Source organism: Callorhinus ursinus, unplaced genomic scaffold (genome assembly GCF_003265705.2).
Source record: "Callorhinus ursinus isolate GAN/ISIS: 27379988/994484 unplaced genomic scaffold, GSC_fseal_2.0 scaffold22, whole genome shotgun sequence".
Lineage (NCBI taxonomy): Eukaryota > Metazoa > Chordata > Mammalia > Carnivora > Otariidae > Callorhinus > Callorhinus ursinus.
The window spans coordinates 10,800,704-10,817,654 of NW_027397084.1; the positions used below are offsets into that span (position 1 = coordinate 10,800,704).

Below are 16,951 nucleotides of genomic sequence, written 5' to 3' on the forward strand. Positions count from 1 at the left end.
TGTGCTATGGTTTGAATGTTTGTGTTCCCCCAGAATTTATAAGTTGATATCATCCTTATTAAGAAGCCATGTGATGGTATTAAGAGGAAGGGCCTTTGGAAGGTGATTAGGTCATGAGAACCCTATGAATGGGGTTAGTGCTTTTATTAAAAAAAAAAAAAAAAAAAAAAAAAGGCCCCAGAGAACTTGCTAGCCCCCTTCTATCATGTAAGGACACAGTGAGAAGATACTGGCTATGAACCAAAAAGAGCCTTCACCAGCCACCACGTGGAATCTGTGGTGCCCTGATCTTGGACTTTTAGCCTCCATAACTGAGAAAAATAAATTTCTATTGTTAATAAGCTACCCAGTCTCTGGTATTTTGTTATAGCAGCCTGAATGGACTAAGACAGTTCTTAAATATTTTCTCCCATTTCATAGGTTGCCTTTTCATTTTGATTATTTCTTTTGCTGTGCAGAAACTTTTTTGGTTTTATGTAGTTGCACTTGTTTGTTTTGCTTCTGTTGACTGTATTTTTGGTGTCCAAAAAAAATCACTGCCAAGACTAATGTCAAGGAGCTTTTTTCCTTTGTTTACTTCTAGGAGTTCCACAGTCCCAGGTCTTGTGTTTAGGTCTTCAATCATTTTGAGTTAATTTTTGTGAGTTCTATAAAATAGGGATCCATTTTCATTCTTTTGCCTGGATACCCAGTTTTCCTGGCACCATTTATTGAAGAGACTGTCCTTTCCCCATTGTGTATTCTTGGCACCCTTGTCAAAGACAGTTGACCATATATGCATGAGCTTATTTCTGGGCTCTATTCTGTTCCATTGGCTTATGTGTCTCTTTTTATGCCAGTACCATGTAGTTTTGATTATGGTAGCTTTGTAATGATAGTTTGAAATCAGGAAGTGTGATGCCTCCAGCTTTGTTCTTTCTCAAGACTGCTTTGGCTATTGGGGGGTTTTGTGGTTCCATGCAAATTTTAGGGTTATTTTTTCTATTTCTGTGAAACATGCCATTGGAATTTTGATAAGGATTGCATTGAATTTGTAGATCACTTTGGATAGTGTGGACATTTAAACAGTTATTAATTCTTCCAATCCAAGGACACAAGATATCTTTCCATTTGGTTGCACCTTAATTTATTTCAATGTCTTCATTTTCAGTGTACTTGTCTTTCATGTCCTTAAATTTATTCCTAAGTATTTTATTGCTTTTGATGCTATAAGTGGGATTTATATTTTTTTTCTTTTAGATAGTTCATTGTTAATGTATAGAAACACAACTGATTTTTGTTTCCTGCAACTTAACTGAATTTGTTGATTAGTTCTAACTTTTTTTGGTGGAGTTTTTAAGGTTTTCTGTACATAGTACATGTCATCTGTGAACAGAGATAATTTTACTTATTCCTTTTGTATTTGGATGCCTTTTATTTCTTTTTCTTGCCTAATTGCTCTGGCTAGGTCTGTGTTGAATACAAGCGGCAAGACTGGACATCCTTGTCTTATTCACTATTGGGTATGATGTTAGCTTGTGGGTTTGTCATATGTGGCTGTTATAATGTTGAGATACATTTCTTCTATACCTAATTTGTTGAGAGTTTTTATCATGAAAGTACATTGAATTTTGCCAGATGCTTTTTCTTTATTGAGATGATCATATGATTTTTATCCTTGATTCTGTTAATGTGATGTATCACATTTATTGATTTTTGTGTATGTTGGACCATCATTGCATACAAAGGATAAATATAATTTGATCATGGCATATGATCCTTCTAACATGCTGTTGAATTTCATTTGCTAGTGTTTTGTTGAAGATTTTTGCATCTATGTTCACGAAAGATACTGGTGTATAACTTTCTTGTAGTGTCCTTGTCTGGCTTTGGTATCAGGGTAAAGCTGGCCTCATAAGATGAGTTTGGGAGGGTTCCTTTCTCTTCAGTTTTTTTGGAAGAGTTTGAGAAGGATTGGTATAAACTTCTCTTTAAATGCTAGGTAGCAATCATCAGTGATACCATCTGGTCCTGGGCTTTTCTTTTTTATTACCAATTCAACCTCCTATTTGTTATTGGTCTGCTCAGGTGTTCTAGCTCAATGATTCAGTCTTAGTAGGTTTTGTTTCTAGGAATTTATTCATTTCTTCCAGGTAATCCAATTTGTTGATGTATAATTTTTCATAATGATCTCTTATGATTCTTTGTATTTCTGTGATATCAGTTGTAATATCACCTTTCATTTCTGATTTTGTCTTTTTTTCTCACTGTAGCTAAAAGTTTGTCAATTTTATCTTTTCACAAAACCAGCTCTTAGTTTCATGGACCTTCTCTATCATTAGTCTGCTCTGATTTTTATCATTTCCTTCCTTCTGCTAACTTTTTGCTTAGTTTTTTCTTTTTCTAGTTCCTTGAGGTATAAAGTTAGGGTGTTTATTTTTTTTCTTCATGAGCAGGAGATGGGGAGCAGAGGGAGAGGGGAAAAAGAGAATCTTAAGCATGCTTCACGTCCAGTGCAGAGCCCAAATGCAGGTCTCGATCTCACAACACTGAGCCGAAATCAAGAGGTGGACGCTTAACTGACTGAGCCACCCAGGCACCCCAAGATCCTTTTTTTCTTAATGTAAACATTTATTGTGATAAACTACCCTCTTAGAACTGCTTTTGCTGCATCCCATATTTTAGTATGTCGTATTTACGTTTTCATTTGTTTCAAGATATTTTTTGGTTTCCCTTTTGACCTGTTTTTTATTCCTTCATCATATTTACTATTAAGAGATTTCCATCACTTAAAAACAAAACTCTAAAGTTCTTAGTCTGGTATCTAAGAACCTCCATAGTGTGTCTCCAAATGACCATCTAACTTAGAGTTCCAGTTTACCTTTCCACATACTCTGCACCCCAAACAGGTTTATTATACTAAGCTCTAGCATTCCTTTCTTCAAGCCTTTTCTCGGGCTGTTCCCAGTCTGCAGTTCCTTCATTTCATTCTGCAGGCCTAAGCCCTCACATCCTTCAAGGCCTAGGTCAAATGCCACCTCCAAGTTCAGCCCTTCCTGGTCCTCTCAGGCTTTGTACCTCCTCTACATGGTAATGGTCATTTTCTCCCTTCTTTGAGTAATTTTGAAGTCCATGTTTTGATTTCCTTCTGGAGATCAGGGATCCTTATTAGAGACAGGTTCCTTCTAGAATTGGGCCATACATGTTCAACAAATAGTTGTTAGATGAGAGAATACTTCTCCTAGGACTGTCAGAAGAACTTTGTTCAAAGCTGACATTTGCGTGTGTCTATGTTAGGTACTAAGTGCTTTATATGTAACAGTTCATGTAATTCTCACCACAGTCTTTATGAGGTGACTTCCTTTCAAAGCTCCCATATGACAGATAATGAAACTGAAGCACAGCAAGTAGCTAATCTACTCAGTATCATGTAGCCTTTCAGTGGTAAAACAGCTTTTGAACCAGTCAGACTCTAGAGCTCATAGTCTTTACTATAATTTCTTCTGTCTCAACAGAGAAAAGAAGCAAGAAATCGAGAATGTTGTTACTCAGCTTCCTGACTACCCGAAGCTCTCTGAGCAAGGGACTGCCTGTCCTGGGAGTGGGTCTACCTTCACTGGGACCAAGGGGAGACCTTGGATCATGGATCAAGAGCTAAGGTCAGGCCAAGGGGTTGACACTGAATCTTTGCAATGGAAATGGCCACACTTTAAAGTTCTAACTCATCGAAGAGTTGCCCGCTACCCGCCCCCAAAATATGAGAAAGAACAAGATTGAAGTCTCTTTGCTGTTGAAGAAAATATGTGAATTCCATTTAGCTCTTGCTAAGTAGAGGGTTTTGCCAGGTTGCTCCTGGGAAAATATTCTAAGAGCAGAATGAAACCCATGATGTCTTTCTTACTTATGGGAGTTCAATCACCCTAAAAAACTTATGTTTGCTTTTATGGAAAGTAAAAGAAGGGCATTGGAGGGGTTGGCACAGAGTCCACACCTTGCGTGTTGGGAACCCAGCCATCTCTTTCAGTTGGCAGTCCCGTTAAGGATCATCATTGAGCCCTTGTGTTCCTTTGTTAACATGTGGGTCTTGCAGCTTTCCTAGAAAATGGGTCTTGGTTTACACCCCCTCAATAAAGTAGGGGCTATAACTTTCACCAGCTCTGTGTTAAAGAGTACCAAGCTCTGTTGCAAGCTGTTTCAGTTTACTCCATCGTACTCAAAGACAGCAGATGCCATGGGCATTTTCCCTGTTGTATGAAGCAGTATGAACATCTGGCCCCTTCAGGAAAGGGAGAATTATCTTCTCTTTCCCAAAATGACTGGATGATCACATTTTAAATATATATGCACCATGGCACTAACTCCTGGGAAGATTATGCAAGATTGAGGTTTGACTGCTTTCTGCCACTAAAATAGCTCTCTGGCAGTTATGCATAATTTAGTATGTATGATTGGAGGTATACCCATCAGATACACATATTCTGCTTCAATAATAAATAATGCCAGACAGCATTTAGATACTAGAGATTTTTATTAGAATTTATATTGTTTTTGTCTTACTATAAAGGTAATACATGCCCAGAATAAATAACATTCAGGGAGTAAAAATTTAGAAAATAGAAATAAAAATATTTCTTAAAATCCCATAACCCAGAGATGATTACCTCCAATATTGCTTTAATATGCATATAAAATAGAATTAATCCTGTAATATTTAACTAGCTCTTTGCACTTGATAGTGTATCATGAACATTTCTGATATGAAATGTTTATGGAGCATTGATAATTTTTTGAGTGCATATTACATTCACATGAGTTTTATTTATATATACACATACCTGCTTGTTACCCTCCATTCCCCATAGGTAACTACCTATTTCATTTGTTTTAAAATATCTTCCCAGAGTTTCTTTGCACAATATAAGCAGATTTAAATGTTTTTATTCCCCTCACAACTTTTATGCAAAATGTAGCCTTCTGTACGCACTTTTACACCTTGATTTTTCTAATAGATCTGTATACTCTACCTGCAACATTGTCCATGCTGCATTATTATTATATTGCCTCATCATTTTTGGATATTGTTTAACCAATTCCTGATTTGGGGAGGATTTTTTTAGACCTTTGGCTGTCTCAAAACAGCTTTAATTATTAGATTGTATGTTTGTATACAACTCATGATTATTTCCTTAGGATAAATTACTTGAAATTCTTTGCTGGGCTTTTGCTTCATGTTTTCCAAATTGTTCCTGAAAGGTTCTAGCACTTTGTACCTTCCCCAGCAAGGGTTGCCAGCAGATCCAAAGGGAATTAAGTTAATAGAGGCCGTTTGGAAGAGTGAACCTTTCGAATATTATATGCAGGAGGAAATAGTAACAGGAAAGCCACGGGGGACCGCTATTGTGATGGTGTGGAGGGAGAGGGCTCGGTGAGGGGTGGCTGGAAGTATTTGAAAGAACACATCAGAACCTGAGTGAGATGTCCATTCTGGTCTTGCCTCTGCTGGGACATCTGGGATAAGTCTCTAAGGTCTTCGAGTCTGTTTTTTCATTGAATAAGGGAGGAGTGCTTTCTGAGTTCTCCCTCTTTCTAATGCTGTGGGTTACTCATCTCTCTTCATTTCAGTAAATGCTAAGCCTCACCTTCTCAATCCACTATCTTTCATAAAATTCAGGGTGAATTTATGTGTGTGAATGTAACTTTTTTTTTAAATTTTATTATGTTAGTCACCATACATCATGATGTGTGTAACTTTTTAAAAACTCATTCATCTGGAGATGATGTATCATAGACGCTGCAGATTTGCAACAGCATTCAGCAGCAGTAGGTGACTCACAAACACCGAACTTGGGGAGGTGGCGGTGGTAGATTTGGCTCTTTGTGGTACAGAGATTTAACAGGTGGCAGCCAGGGAGGCTGAGCATCAGCTCGCACCCCCCTGACCAGACTCCCCAGCCGTCAGCCAGCCCCCGTAGGCAGGCGTCCAGTTATTGGTCACCTCCGTGCCAGGGCCATTTGTCGTTAGAAGCTGCCCCAACTTCACCAAAGGAGAACTTTGGTCACTGAGCTAAGACTGGTCAAGGATAAATAAGATGCCCAGGCATTTCCTTCCTTTCTCTACAGCAAGCAAACTAAAGAGGATCCAGGTGTGCAAGAACTGGAGGCATTAATAGACACAATCCAGAAGCAACTGCAAGATCATCCGTGCAAAGATAACATTTGCGAAGCCTTTCAAATTTATGACAAGGAAGCTTCAGGATATATTGACAAAGAGATGTTCTTTAAAATCTGTGACTCTCTCAACCTGCCAATTGATGATTCCTTGATTAAGGAGGTCAGTAGGAGTTGCCCTTCTGGGTTGATTGCAGAGGCTGTGAACACCCGTTTTTTCTCTCCCAGAGGCAGTTGCGGGTGGTTTTGGTTTTAACAGTAAAATTTAAGATGTTTGAATCAGATCTCCTATTCGGCCCTCATTTTTATGGTTTCCCCTTGATTGTCGCATTGGGGTTCTTTGCTCATGGCTGCAGTAAGGCCTCTCTTTACGTGGGTATGGGCTAGACCGCACAGCATGGTGGATAAGCCATGGCCGCCGAAGGAGGGCTGTAGCCATGATCCCAGAAGGGCAGCCCCAAGGGGAGACCCAAAGGTAATGGGATTGAGCAGGATGGGAGGGCAGCCTGTGGCCACCCTCCCAGCCAGCGCTTACCGTAGCTCAGCAGTACAGCGGGTGTGGGAGAGGGCGTGACCACCGCCCAGGGCAGCCGTGTCTGTCAGGAACGGGTCGCCCAGGGCCAGCTGCACACGGAGGAAGGACATGGACATTGTCCTCCTGGAATTTTCATGAGTGAGTTGCAGAGAGGGTTTTGTGCCTTTGTTTCATTAGAAATCCCTCTAGCCAGGGCTTCCCTGGAACTTGGACCAAAATTTCTCCCACAGTTGCCGATGACTGTGACTTATCACTGAGACTTCTCCCTGATAAAAAGCCTGCTGTAGACCTTCTTAAAGATTTTAGCAAAAAGGGATGTTCAGAAGTGAAGACTCATTTAGGGGAGGCTGTCGTGTGGTGCTGGAGAAGAGGATTTTTCAGATATTGGAACATCAGCAGGGAGGGGAAGAGGGCAGGTAGAAAAGAATGTGTTCACTTGGGCAAATGCCCATTTAGCTTCCCAAATCTCAGATGGACAGCATGCCCAGCTTTTGATTTTTTTTTTAAGTCATTTGTGCTGTGACCTTGACATAGGAATTGCGATCAGCAGGGTGGGGAAGGTGTGGGTGGCAAGGATGATTTGCACATGTAAAGGTAACCACAGCAGATCAGGCTACTCCCCCCAGAGCAGAGCTTCAGGGGACGTGGTTTGAGCAGTGACGCAAGGCTTCTTGGCCTTTGGGCAAAGATCAAGTGAGCAGTGACGGAACTAGATTCTTCTACTTTCCTGTGATAACAGCAACTTGCTATTTTAAAGAGTTCTACTCTGTGCAGACCAGGTGGACAAAGCTCGTATTTGAATATAAAAATAATTAAGAGTGCTCTGGAAATGACAGTGTTCTTATAAATGTGAGTCCTGAAATCTCCGGCAGGCCCTTGACTCCTCTGAGCTTCAGTTTCATTCAGTTGAAGATGGGGATTATGTCTGACCCACGTGCCAGGTTCATAGGAGCATTTTAGAATCCACCGATTTAAACTCTGACCTGGTTTACAAAGGCTGGGGATGGTTATTAATAAGCGGGCCCTGCCGCTCTGTCTCACCTGCTCTCTCCTTTCTCCCGCAGTTGATCAGGCTGTGCCCTCACAGAGAAGACAAGATTAACTACTATCACTTTGTGCGTGCTTTCTCCAAATGACCTGGCTGAGGAGAGAATGCAGTACGACGTTTTGAGGTCAGACCTACATTTTGAAACACCTTGTACTTTTCATAGAGGCATTCACAGGGATCTTTATATTTTTCAGTTCTTAGATTTCAATACTAAAATTAAATTAAACTGGATCTTTTAAAGAGCTAAGATTGGTGCTTTATTTAGGGAGGTAGGGGTAGGGTATTGTGATGGCTAATTAGGTATCAGCTTGTCTGGGGCCATGGAGTGCCCAGATGTTTGGTTAGACATTTCTCTGGGTGTGTCCGTTTCTGGCTGAGATTAACAGTTGAAGTGGTAGACTGAGTAAAAGCAGATTGCCCCTGGGGTGGGTGGGCCACATCCAATCCACTGAAGGCCTGAACAGAAAAGGCTGACCATTCCCCAAGAAAGAGAATTCTGCATGCCTTTGGACTCAAACACTGGCTTGTGCTGGGTCTCGTGCCTGCTGGCCTGGCCTTCAGACTAGAACTATACCCTCCACTCTCATGGGAGCAAAATCTTGGGAATTGTCAGCCTCCATAATCCCACGAGCCCATTCTTTATAAGAAAACTTCTTTCTCTACATAGACATTCCATTGGTTGGTTCTCTGGAGAATGCGGACTACTATGGGTATGGAATGACTACGAGCAGAAGGAAAGCCAGATTTTGCTGGGGCAGCAGCATGTGGGGTGTTGGAAATACGCACACTCTGCTGTTGCTGCGGGCTGGAAGCCACAGTTTTTGAACTGTGGCTCTAGGCCCATTAGTGGACCTGCAGTTTTAAAAAATGGAATAGAAAATATAAGTGTGGTACAAATAGGTTATATATTGTTTCATGAAACTTTTGTTTCAACTGAGTGTATTTACTGGGTCATAATGGAAAATGTATTCCTTGATGTGAATTATAGTTAAAATATATAGTAGAAAAATGCTGCTTTTCGAGAGCCTAGCCTTGAGATGAGAGGAAAAGTAGTTACTGGTTATCTGATGAGCTCTGCCTCAGCTTTTAGAATGAGGGCTGCTCCCGAGTTGAGGCCAGCCACCACCTCCAATTTATAACTGCCAGCCCAGATTCTTCCCTGCTTCCCCAGGTGGTGGTGTAAAGGAGGGGAGAGCTGTCCCTACAGGATCCAGGACACCTGCCCTCTCAGAACAGCTCGTTCTTCCTTCACTGATGAGCCAAGCCCCCTCCAACTAGCTTACTCAAAGGGCTGTAAGACCATATGTACTGACTCCTTTCCTGCTCCAGGTCGGTATCTCAAGAACTAGTGAAAGCCCTCAGTCACTTAACTAGTAAAAGCCTAATTTCCAAGTACTCAGAAGTCCATTTCAGTCTAAAGTAAAAATCCTAAACTCTATCCTGCCTGCCCAAACTTAGAAGCCTTAGTGTGTGTGTGAGTGATAGGTATAGCGGGTTTCTTCTTCCTTCTGGTTTCTGCTCCCCTTGCTCCCAACTCAGCCACACTGCTGTTTCTGGCCTGTGTAGTGTCCGGGAAGGGTAGCGAGTAGATCCCAGAGGAAAGGGGCAAAGTCTTATTTCTGGGTCCAGTGAAGTCATCATCTGGGTCAGGGCCTTCTGTGTGTCATGTGCCGAAAGGCTGGCTCTCTTGCTCCCCCCCCCCCCCCCCCAGAAAGGACACTCCCACAGGAAACCTCTCAGATGCCATCCTCAGATGGCCCAGTCTCCAGCGTGCCTGGTCCTAAAAGCACATTCCCTCCGGGCTCCTCCTCGTCCCCTCAGGCTTCCCCTCCCAGGGCCTTCAGTCTTGCTGTGTGTCTGTCTAGACTGCTCTCTGGCCTGTGCAGTTCAGCAGCTCAGCTGGTCCTTTCCTGGAGACTCACTGTAGGTGAGAATCAGGTACTAAATCTCACGTTCTCTTAACTCTAGGGGACCCAGGTCAAACTGAGTCCATTAAAGCATCTTCCTCACTTAGTTTGTGGACCTACTGCACTCCGACAGTCCCTTTCAGGAACTCCACACTCTAGTAACTTCTCCACAACCCTGCAAGAGGGAAGTTCATGAAACTGGATCCTCAAGTCTTTCACAGGTCTGTGCCACCTGCTACAGATGGAGGTACCTGCCGGCTTTGGTCCAAAGTCAAAAGGGAGACATTAGGAAAACGTCCTCTCACCCACCTTCTGAGGTCCAAGTGCTCCTCACCCTTCTACCCTTGTTCTGACTGTTCTCTTCTGTGCCTGCCCCGCTGTGAAGGTCAAGTGCCTCACGGAGAGCTATGCTGAGTACGGCAGGCCGCGCTCGCCTATAGGACGTCAGCCTCACTTCCCAAGCTTGCCCAAGACAGGAAGCTCTGTCACCACGTGCAGACGACCAGAGCCAGCAGGTCACTTCTGGGGGCCCCACGCTCCCTGCTCAGCCCCGCTAGTTTATACAAGCCCCGCCGAGGGTAGAGCCCCACGCACAGATCGTTCTCCTGAATTCCGAATGGCGCCGCAGCCACCTGATGTCGCTTGGGCTGCACTCAGCCCCGGCATGCAGTGGGGTCCTGGCCGAGGGGACGTTAGCGTGGGACGTTAGCCTGCAGCCAGCAGCACTGCAGGGAGGGGAAAGGACCTCTGCTGAGGGGGCCGCCAGGGAGGGGAGACAGGTTGCCTCCTGCCTGGCGTCTGCCCCATAGGCGGCCGAGAACGGCGGCTCTCCACTCTGAGCAATGGGGACAGGACGGCTTGGGACAGCTATGGGCTCGGGGCAGCAAAATCGGCCCCGCGGGGAAGACGGGCTCGGGGGCAGCCGCTGCTCAGGCCCGGGGCTTGCACCCTGTCTGTAACCACCCTCGGGGCCTTGAAAATACCAGCTAAGTAGGGCGGGTCAAACCCCTGTCTCTAGGCCTTGAGGGCATTTGGGACCAAGAGGGGGAGAAGACCTCTCAATGCTTTCAGAAAATCAGGGGTCACTTGGGTGAGGGACTCCTTAAGATCCTGCTGGTACCAAATAGCCTGAGTGTATGTGTTCATTAAAAACCAGCCAACAGTGCTTTACTTGTACCATGCACTCAGCATTCACCTTCCCTAAATCTCACCAGCACCACTTCCTGTGAAAACAAGCAGCAAGCACACAACCCTCAAAACTGTAGAACACAGATGAACAAACAAACGGGCTCAGAAAGGTTAACTGGCCAAGGTCACCTAGCGTCTTCCGGCAGAGCCGGACCAAAACCCACGTCTGCAGCAGAGCTTGCCCTCCATGGGTGTCCCTCAGCTTCACCTCAGGTGAGTGCTTCCTGTGCCATCCTCACGCCCCGTGGGGGTCCATGGCTACCTGCCCCCCGTAACTGCACTCCTCTCCTGTGCTCTCTGAAGACCGTTCTGGAAAACACAGACCGCTGCAGGCAAGGGCAGTCCATAGAACAGACCACAGCAATCCTCACGGCCCACCACCATGACGAATACTGTTCAGCACCAACAGCAGGATTTTACACGCACACCTTAGCCCGTGACTGCATCACGCAGCAAGCTCGAGGTGCTTCCCCGTGGAGCTTGGCGGCAGACCCCGTGTCAAGAAAAAGCCTTTCTGCTTTTCTACTTTACTTTATAGTTACAGACTCAAAAATGCCTAGAATGACCCAGCACTCAAGATAACTTTCTCCATCCTTCATTCCAATTCCCTCCTTTCTGGGACCAAAACGAACAAATACCGCTCAAAACAGACATACAAGAAAGGACCATTAGAGTGAAAAATGGTATCAGTGAGATTAAAATGGACACAAAATTACTTTTCAAGTGAAAACAAATGTAAGCATCCAGATTAAAAAGGAAGATAAAGTGACCAGAGACAGCGAGACTGATAATTCTATGCCTTTTATTCAGTTATTTCAAAAATATTTGATTTGTTTCAAAATGTACATTAAAAAAATCCATACAAAACTGTAATTTGTTTTAAAACCAGACAGAAACAGTGGAAAAGGCTTTTGAAAAAAGTTCATTGAAAGTAAAAAGACCCCCCCACCCCCGCCCAAAAAAACCCCACCTTTTACATGAAAGCATAAATACGGCAGGTACAAATTTTCCTTGAGTTCCTAGTTGAAATTTGGTCCATGACATGAACAGGCTAAAATAGAAAAACAAGACTTGTCCACATTTGCATTATGAGTTGCTCACGGCACCAGCAGCCTCAGCTCATCCTTCAGGTGTTTACTGAACAAAAGAACTGAAAAATGAGGTGTGGGGGTCTCCTCACATGAACACTCGAATCCGTACCCAAGGACACAGCGGAGCTTTCAGCCCCAGCCAGCCCCTGTCAGTGAACAGTGCACGCATGGCTGCCCCTCAGAACCACCTCCTTCCTCTCCACACGAACAAGAAACTCTAGAATGCTCTTAGAGTGACGGTGACATCTCAGGTGTCCCAAGAGATCTTATTCCCAGACACGGATTTATTTAATGCCCCATCATAAGAATGTTTTTTTTTTTCCTTTTCAACTGATTTAAGAAAAATCTACGGCCTTCTAAGGCGATGCTACACTGTTCTAGGAGAGTGCCACTGAAACCCACTCAGGATGGAGAGATGACCGCGATGAAGGGAAAGTAGCGCACGTTTCTTCGGTAGGGGAGGACGACCCCCCCTCCCACGGGCCCCTTCCCTTCCCGGCTGCAGGTTACTTAGGGACAGCAGGGCCTGTGGAAGACCACGGGCTGGGGGAGTTATTGCACAACCCGGAGGAGCAAGGGGGTGGCGGGCAGCTGCGGCTGCTAACATAGGTAACACTGAGTTAGGAGCGCCGAGAAACTCTGCAACGACCAAACCAGACCCACCGTCAGACTGGGGTCTGGGAGCAAACACTTGTGACTGGGAAGTAAAAGTAAACACCTTGATCTTACCAACTGTGGGTTGAATAGGAGGCAAAAAAGATTGGAAGAAGTTAGAGCCAGGCTACTGTTCTTTTTAATGGGGAGGAGGCGCACTGGGAGGACTGGCCGAGAGGGGGCTTGTGCCCCCGGAGGCCCCTGGGCTTCCCTCCACAGGTAGGACGTGCAGGTGCCTGCGGCCGGGCCCTCAAGGCTTCTGCAGCCACCCGTGTGGGCCAAAACAAAACCTAGAACATACCATGAACCCCACCACCATGGGGGGCGGGGACGGAGACAAATGAGGCCAAACTCCCAATCCGTGTCCCTTTTACATGGAATGTACCGGGGTCCAGTGTCCTTGGCTGCAGAGGACAACCCGCCCCAGAGGCCTGCCCGGTGGGGTTGGCCACACAGCACGCGCGGGGGCTGGGAGGCCCCACGGCAAGTAAGGCACTTCGTACACAAAGAGGAGGAGGGCCCGCTTGGGACAAGCACTCTTGGGTCGCCGAGCACAGGGTCAGCACGGAACACAGCAGTCCCAGTGCTTTTCTGAGACCTCTAGAACAAGAGGGAGCGGGCCGCAGGGGAGGCAGCAGACGAGGAGCAGCAGGTAAACTAGGCCGGTGGGAACCAGAGAAAAGCAAGAGGGTGAAGGCTGCTTCCTGGGCCAGCGGGGGCCGGAGAGGGGTCCCACGGAAGTTTCACACGCTCGGACAATGATCCGCTTCCCCAGTTGTACCCAGAGTCCCTTCGGAGGAGCAGGGCTGCAGGCAGGGGAGGCAGCGGGAGGGAAGAAAGACCACTCTGTTGTCCCGCCTCCAGCAGGGAAGAGCAGAGGGCGGCAACAACATTCGCCAACGAAGTCTGTTCGCTTGGGTCAGCAGGGGAGGAAAACCCGACTGGGAAGGCTGAAACCTGTGCAAGATATCCAAACCAAACCTTCCCGAGCCACAGGGGACCTGGCAAGCCACTGAAAACTTAAAAAGGCATCCAGGGAACAGAATTTTCTCTTGTGGAATCTTGGGAGGGGGTGTACTCTCTGCCTCTTCCTCTCCCTCACCATTTAGGAAAAAAGTGAAAGGGTACGGAGGAAGGAGGTCCCTAAAGGAAAACCCAGACGCACACTCCCCTGAAAGAACACTGAAGCCAGGCTTCAGGGGTCTCTGGAGGCCAAGGGATTCCAGTCAAGAGCGGCATCTGCAAAGGTGGCCAGAGCACAAGGTCTATTTTGGTTTCCGAAATTCAAGCGCTGCCTTGAGACAGAAACACAAAAGGTTCTCGGCAACAATTTAGGTCTGGTGGCGCGCACACACACGGTTAGAATGGGGGAGAAGCAGCTCCCCTCCTGGCCCTGCCTGCTCCCTCTTTCCTCTCAAACCTTCCCCTACCTTCAAAAAGAACACATGTAACTTATTAATAGTGCAGCTATCAGAGCCTGATGGTAAAAATAGCTTTCCCACCACTGAACCTCAGCAGCCCCAGGTCCTCCCCCCACACCACACAGCCTGTCTGTCCTGCCACGGCCACCTGCTCGGCCTCCCCCCGAGCCTGTGCCGGTCAGGGATGTTTAGAGAGAGGCGGCTGTTGCTGAGGTAGATTAGCATCTCAGAGCTATCCGACAGGGCCCTCACGGATGGCTCGGCACTTTGGGAACAGGAGAGCACGAGTTTAAGACTGAAGACGACAGCCAAGGTGGCCAAATCAGGACAAGCCAGCACAACAAGCTCACAGGATGCGATGGGGTTATTTGGGCCCCTGGCACCCTGCTGCGCCAGCCTGCCAAAGCCTGGGCTCTGCTCAGAGATAAATGTGGCCGGGATGCCAGAAGGGTGACAAAGCTCCCTCCAATTACTGATATCCCCCCTTCCCCTCCGATCCTTCCTAAGGCCCAGCTGGTGACACGCTAGCCTTACTCATGGTCTCAGGGGTGTTGACACGGCAGAAAAAAAATCTTACTAACCCTCATCCCTGCACACACCCTATCCTTTAAGAAACAGAGCCCCAGTCCCTGGGGCAGCAGTACCACCTCTGAATCACACCTGCCCCAGCGCCAGAAGCTTGCAGGACACTTCGGGAACACAGAGCCAGGTGGCCTCTGGCAACAAACACCTAGACCTATGGCCGTGAGAAGGGAGGCTGCCTGATGCAGGCCTTGAGCTGCTCGCCCTGTCTCTCGGCCTGCAGGTCACAGCGTACCCGCCAAAGTTGAGCTGGGGCTCACCTGAGGGAGCGGCCCCTTGCAGGGAACAGAACACTGCCCGGGACATGGCCAAGGGGAGGGGAGGGCTGGGCTGAGCGGGGAGGCTCATGGGGCAGCTTTGGAGGCTGCTGGCTGAACGCCCTTCCCTCACCAGGCAAGGTGGGGAGCTTGAACGAAACCACAGCCTGGGCAGGGGTATTGGGCCAAATAGTTAAGGGGTCCTGGCTCAGGTCTGCTGGGTTGGTACCAAGCCATGATCCTAGCAACGTTTCTGCTCTGCAGCCCAGAAAAGTGTCAGGGAAGGATGGGAGAGATGCAGATCTCCAAAAAGGCCGTCCTGCTTCCTAAGGGTAATCAGACGCCAAGGGCAGATCTTCCCATTTCTATAGCCTTAGCCTGGACAGAGAGAGGAGGGTCTACAGTGGTGTTTGGGTACAAATCCCTCAGTCACTGGAAAATTCAATCTCTGATGCAAGTGACATGGAGGAGAGGAGTTGCCCTGATGAAAAGGCCCATCTCCCCCTTTTTAGGATAATAATCCAAGGTTTGGCTTCTATGAGGTCAGAAAGAGGACCAGCACCTCAACTGACATTTCTACGCCCACCAAGACCTGCTCCCCACACCTCAGCACAGAGTTCAAGAGTTCCTAATTAGGACTAAGCCTAACCCCTTCTGGAAGTCCTCCCCAGGCCCCGTATGGACTTGGAGGCCTTGTCTTTGGGTGGAACAGAGGGAAGGAAGAGGGGAGGGTAAGGCGGAAGCCTCCCCTTGGCACAGGTGTCTGCTCATCTACCCTGCAGATCATTCTGAGTCCCGCTTTCATACGGTCTAAAATGTTGCAGGTGTGCTCAAATATCACAGGATGACGACGACAGAGACACTCAACAGATGAGCCAGAGGGTGAGCAGCCCAGCGACCTCCCTGTGGCACCAGGGGGCCAGTGGGGGGCTTGGTGTTCCTGCAGCGGGAGAGACAAGTCAGGCAGCAAGGCCAGCCCCTCACCGGGCCACCTGGCTCTGGGCTTTGGGCCAGCATCCGCCGGGCCGCTCTGGTAACTGTGGTTGGGTGGGGTTTTGAATGCTGGTGAACGGTTGAAAAAGCGGCTGGGGCTGGGGCTGGGGCTGGGGCTGGGGCTGAAGAACGGCCTAGGGCTCCCACTCCATCATCTCTGCCACCGTTACCTTTCCAGAAAGGCCTGTTGCTCTGTTCCTGCTCTAGTGGGTGGGAAGACTTGTCCTCCTTCAGCACCTCCCCGGCAGAGCGAGGGCCAACTGGCCTCCGTGCGGGACCGGCCACTGGGAAGCGGTCTTGAGTCACGGGACCCAACACAGTTACCACCACCTTTCTGGCCCAGGTCGCCATGCCCCACAGCCAAACGCTGTGGCATTTCCAAGTAGCAGTGGCGCTGCCGGGCCTCCAGATGGTGTGTGCGGAACTGGAATCATACATCTCAGTTAATCAGCACCTGGAGATGATGATCCAAGAGGACTGGTCTCTCCTCTCCTCACCCGAACATGGGGGGGCCCCCCAGGGGCCTGCAAGCAGCCCCGGGCAGAGGCTCCGGGGCACGAGGCGTCTGACTCTGACAGGTCCTGGGGACTGATGCTGGGTGTCGGATGGCCAGGACTGCAATTTGAGCTCCCTCTCGTAAAAATCAGACAGAAAAATTGCACAATATGGTGAAAAGTCAAAGGAAGCAGCCATGAAGGAAGAGAAAGAGGAGGCCAGTCAACACAGAACCATGAGAGCCTGGGCTTCTAGAAAACCCAACACAGCGCAGAGGTGAGGACATGAAGTGGCTTGAGGGAGAGAAAGAAGAAGAGTTTTGGTTTTATTGAGAATGGTTTATGGAAGAGTAAGAAGAGAAAGCCAAGAAGTAAGAAAGAGGAAAAGCCCTGTTCAGAGACAGGTTCCTGCTGCTTGAGAGGCAGCAACAGGACTAGGAGGGGTTAGGCAGTGTTGGGGGCCGGGCTCCCCCCCTCCCTGCTGGGCCCCCACAAGAGGATCCCTGTTCCAGCACTTTGCCCTCAAGGAGACTTGAGTTTCTTAGTCCGTGGGGAGGTGCCATTTTCTGCTTTCACCACTCCGTTTTCATGGTAACCTAGGAAGTGAAGGGAGACAGACAGATGTGGTGTTCCC

General features: G+C 47.4%; 2 protein-coding genes across 4 annotated transcripts in view; one reads left to right on the forward strand and one right to left on the reverse strand.

The window, feature by feature from the left end:
- The window catches only part of EFHC1 (EF-hand domain containing 1), a 77,069-nt gene extending 65,391 nt beyond the window's left edge, over positions 1-11,678 (forward strand). Inside the window, exons 10-13 of one of the 2 annotated variants that reach the window (XM_025890351.2) lie at positions 3,495-3,638; positions 6,100-6,310; positions 7,747-7,854; positions 9,699-11,678. In XM_025890351.2, coding sequence (XP_025746136.1) covers positions 3,495-3,638; positions 6,100-6,310; positions 7,747-7,818 — 427 coding nt within the window. In that variant the 3' untranslated portion in view covers positions 7,819-7,854; positions 9,699-11,678. Of the gene's footprint in view, positions 1-3,494; positions 3,639-6,099; positions 6,311-7,746; positions 7,986-9,698 lie in introns of those variants that run through there. The other variant, XM_025890350.2, reaches the window with a different exon arrangement.
- Positions 11,679-13,919: 2,241 nt separating this feature from the next.
- Positions 13,920-16,951, reverse strand: part of TRAM2 (translocation associated membrane protein 2) — an 80,820-nt gene continuing 77,788 nt past the window's right edge. For both annotated transcript variants that reach the window (XM_025890356.2, XM_025890358.2), the window contains one exon: positions 13,920-16,913. In XM_025890356.2, coding sequence (XP_025746141.1) covers positions 16,840-16,913 — 74 coding nt within the window. In that variant the 3' untranslated portion in view covers positions 13,920-16,839. The remainder of the gene's footprint in view (positions 16,914-16,951) is intronic.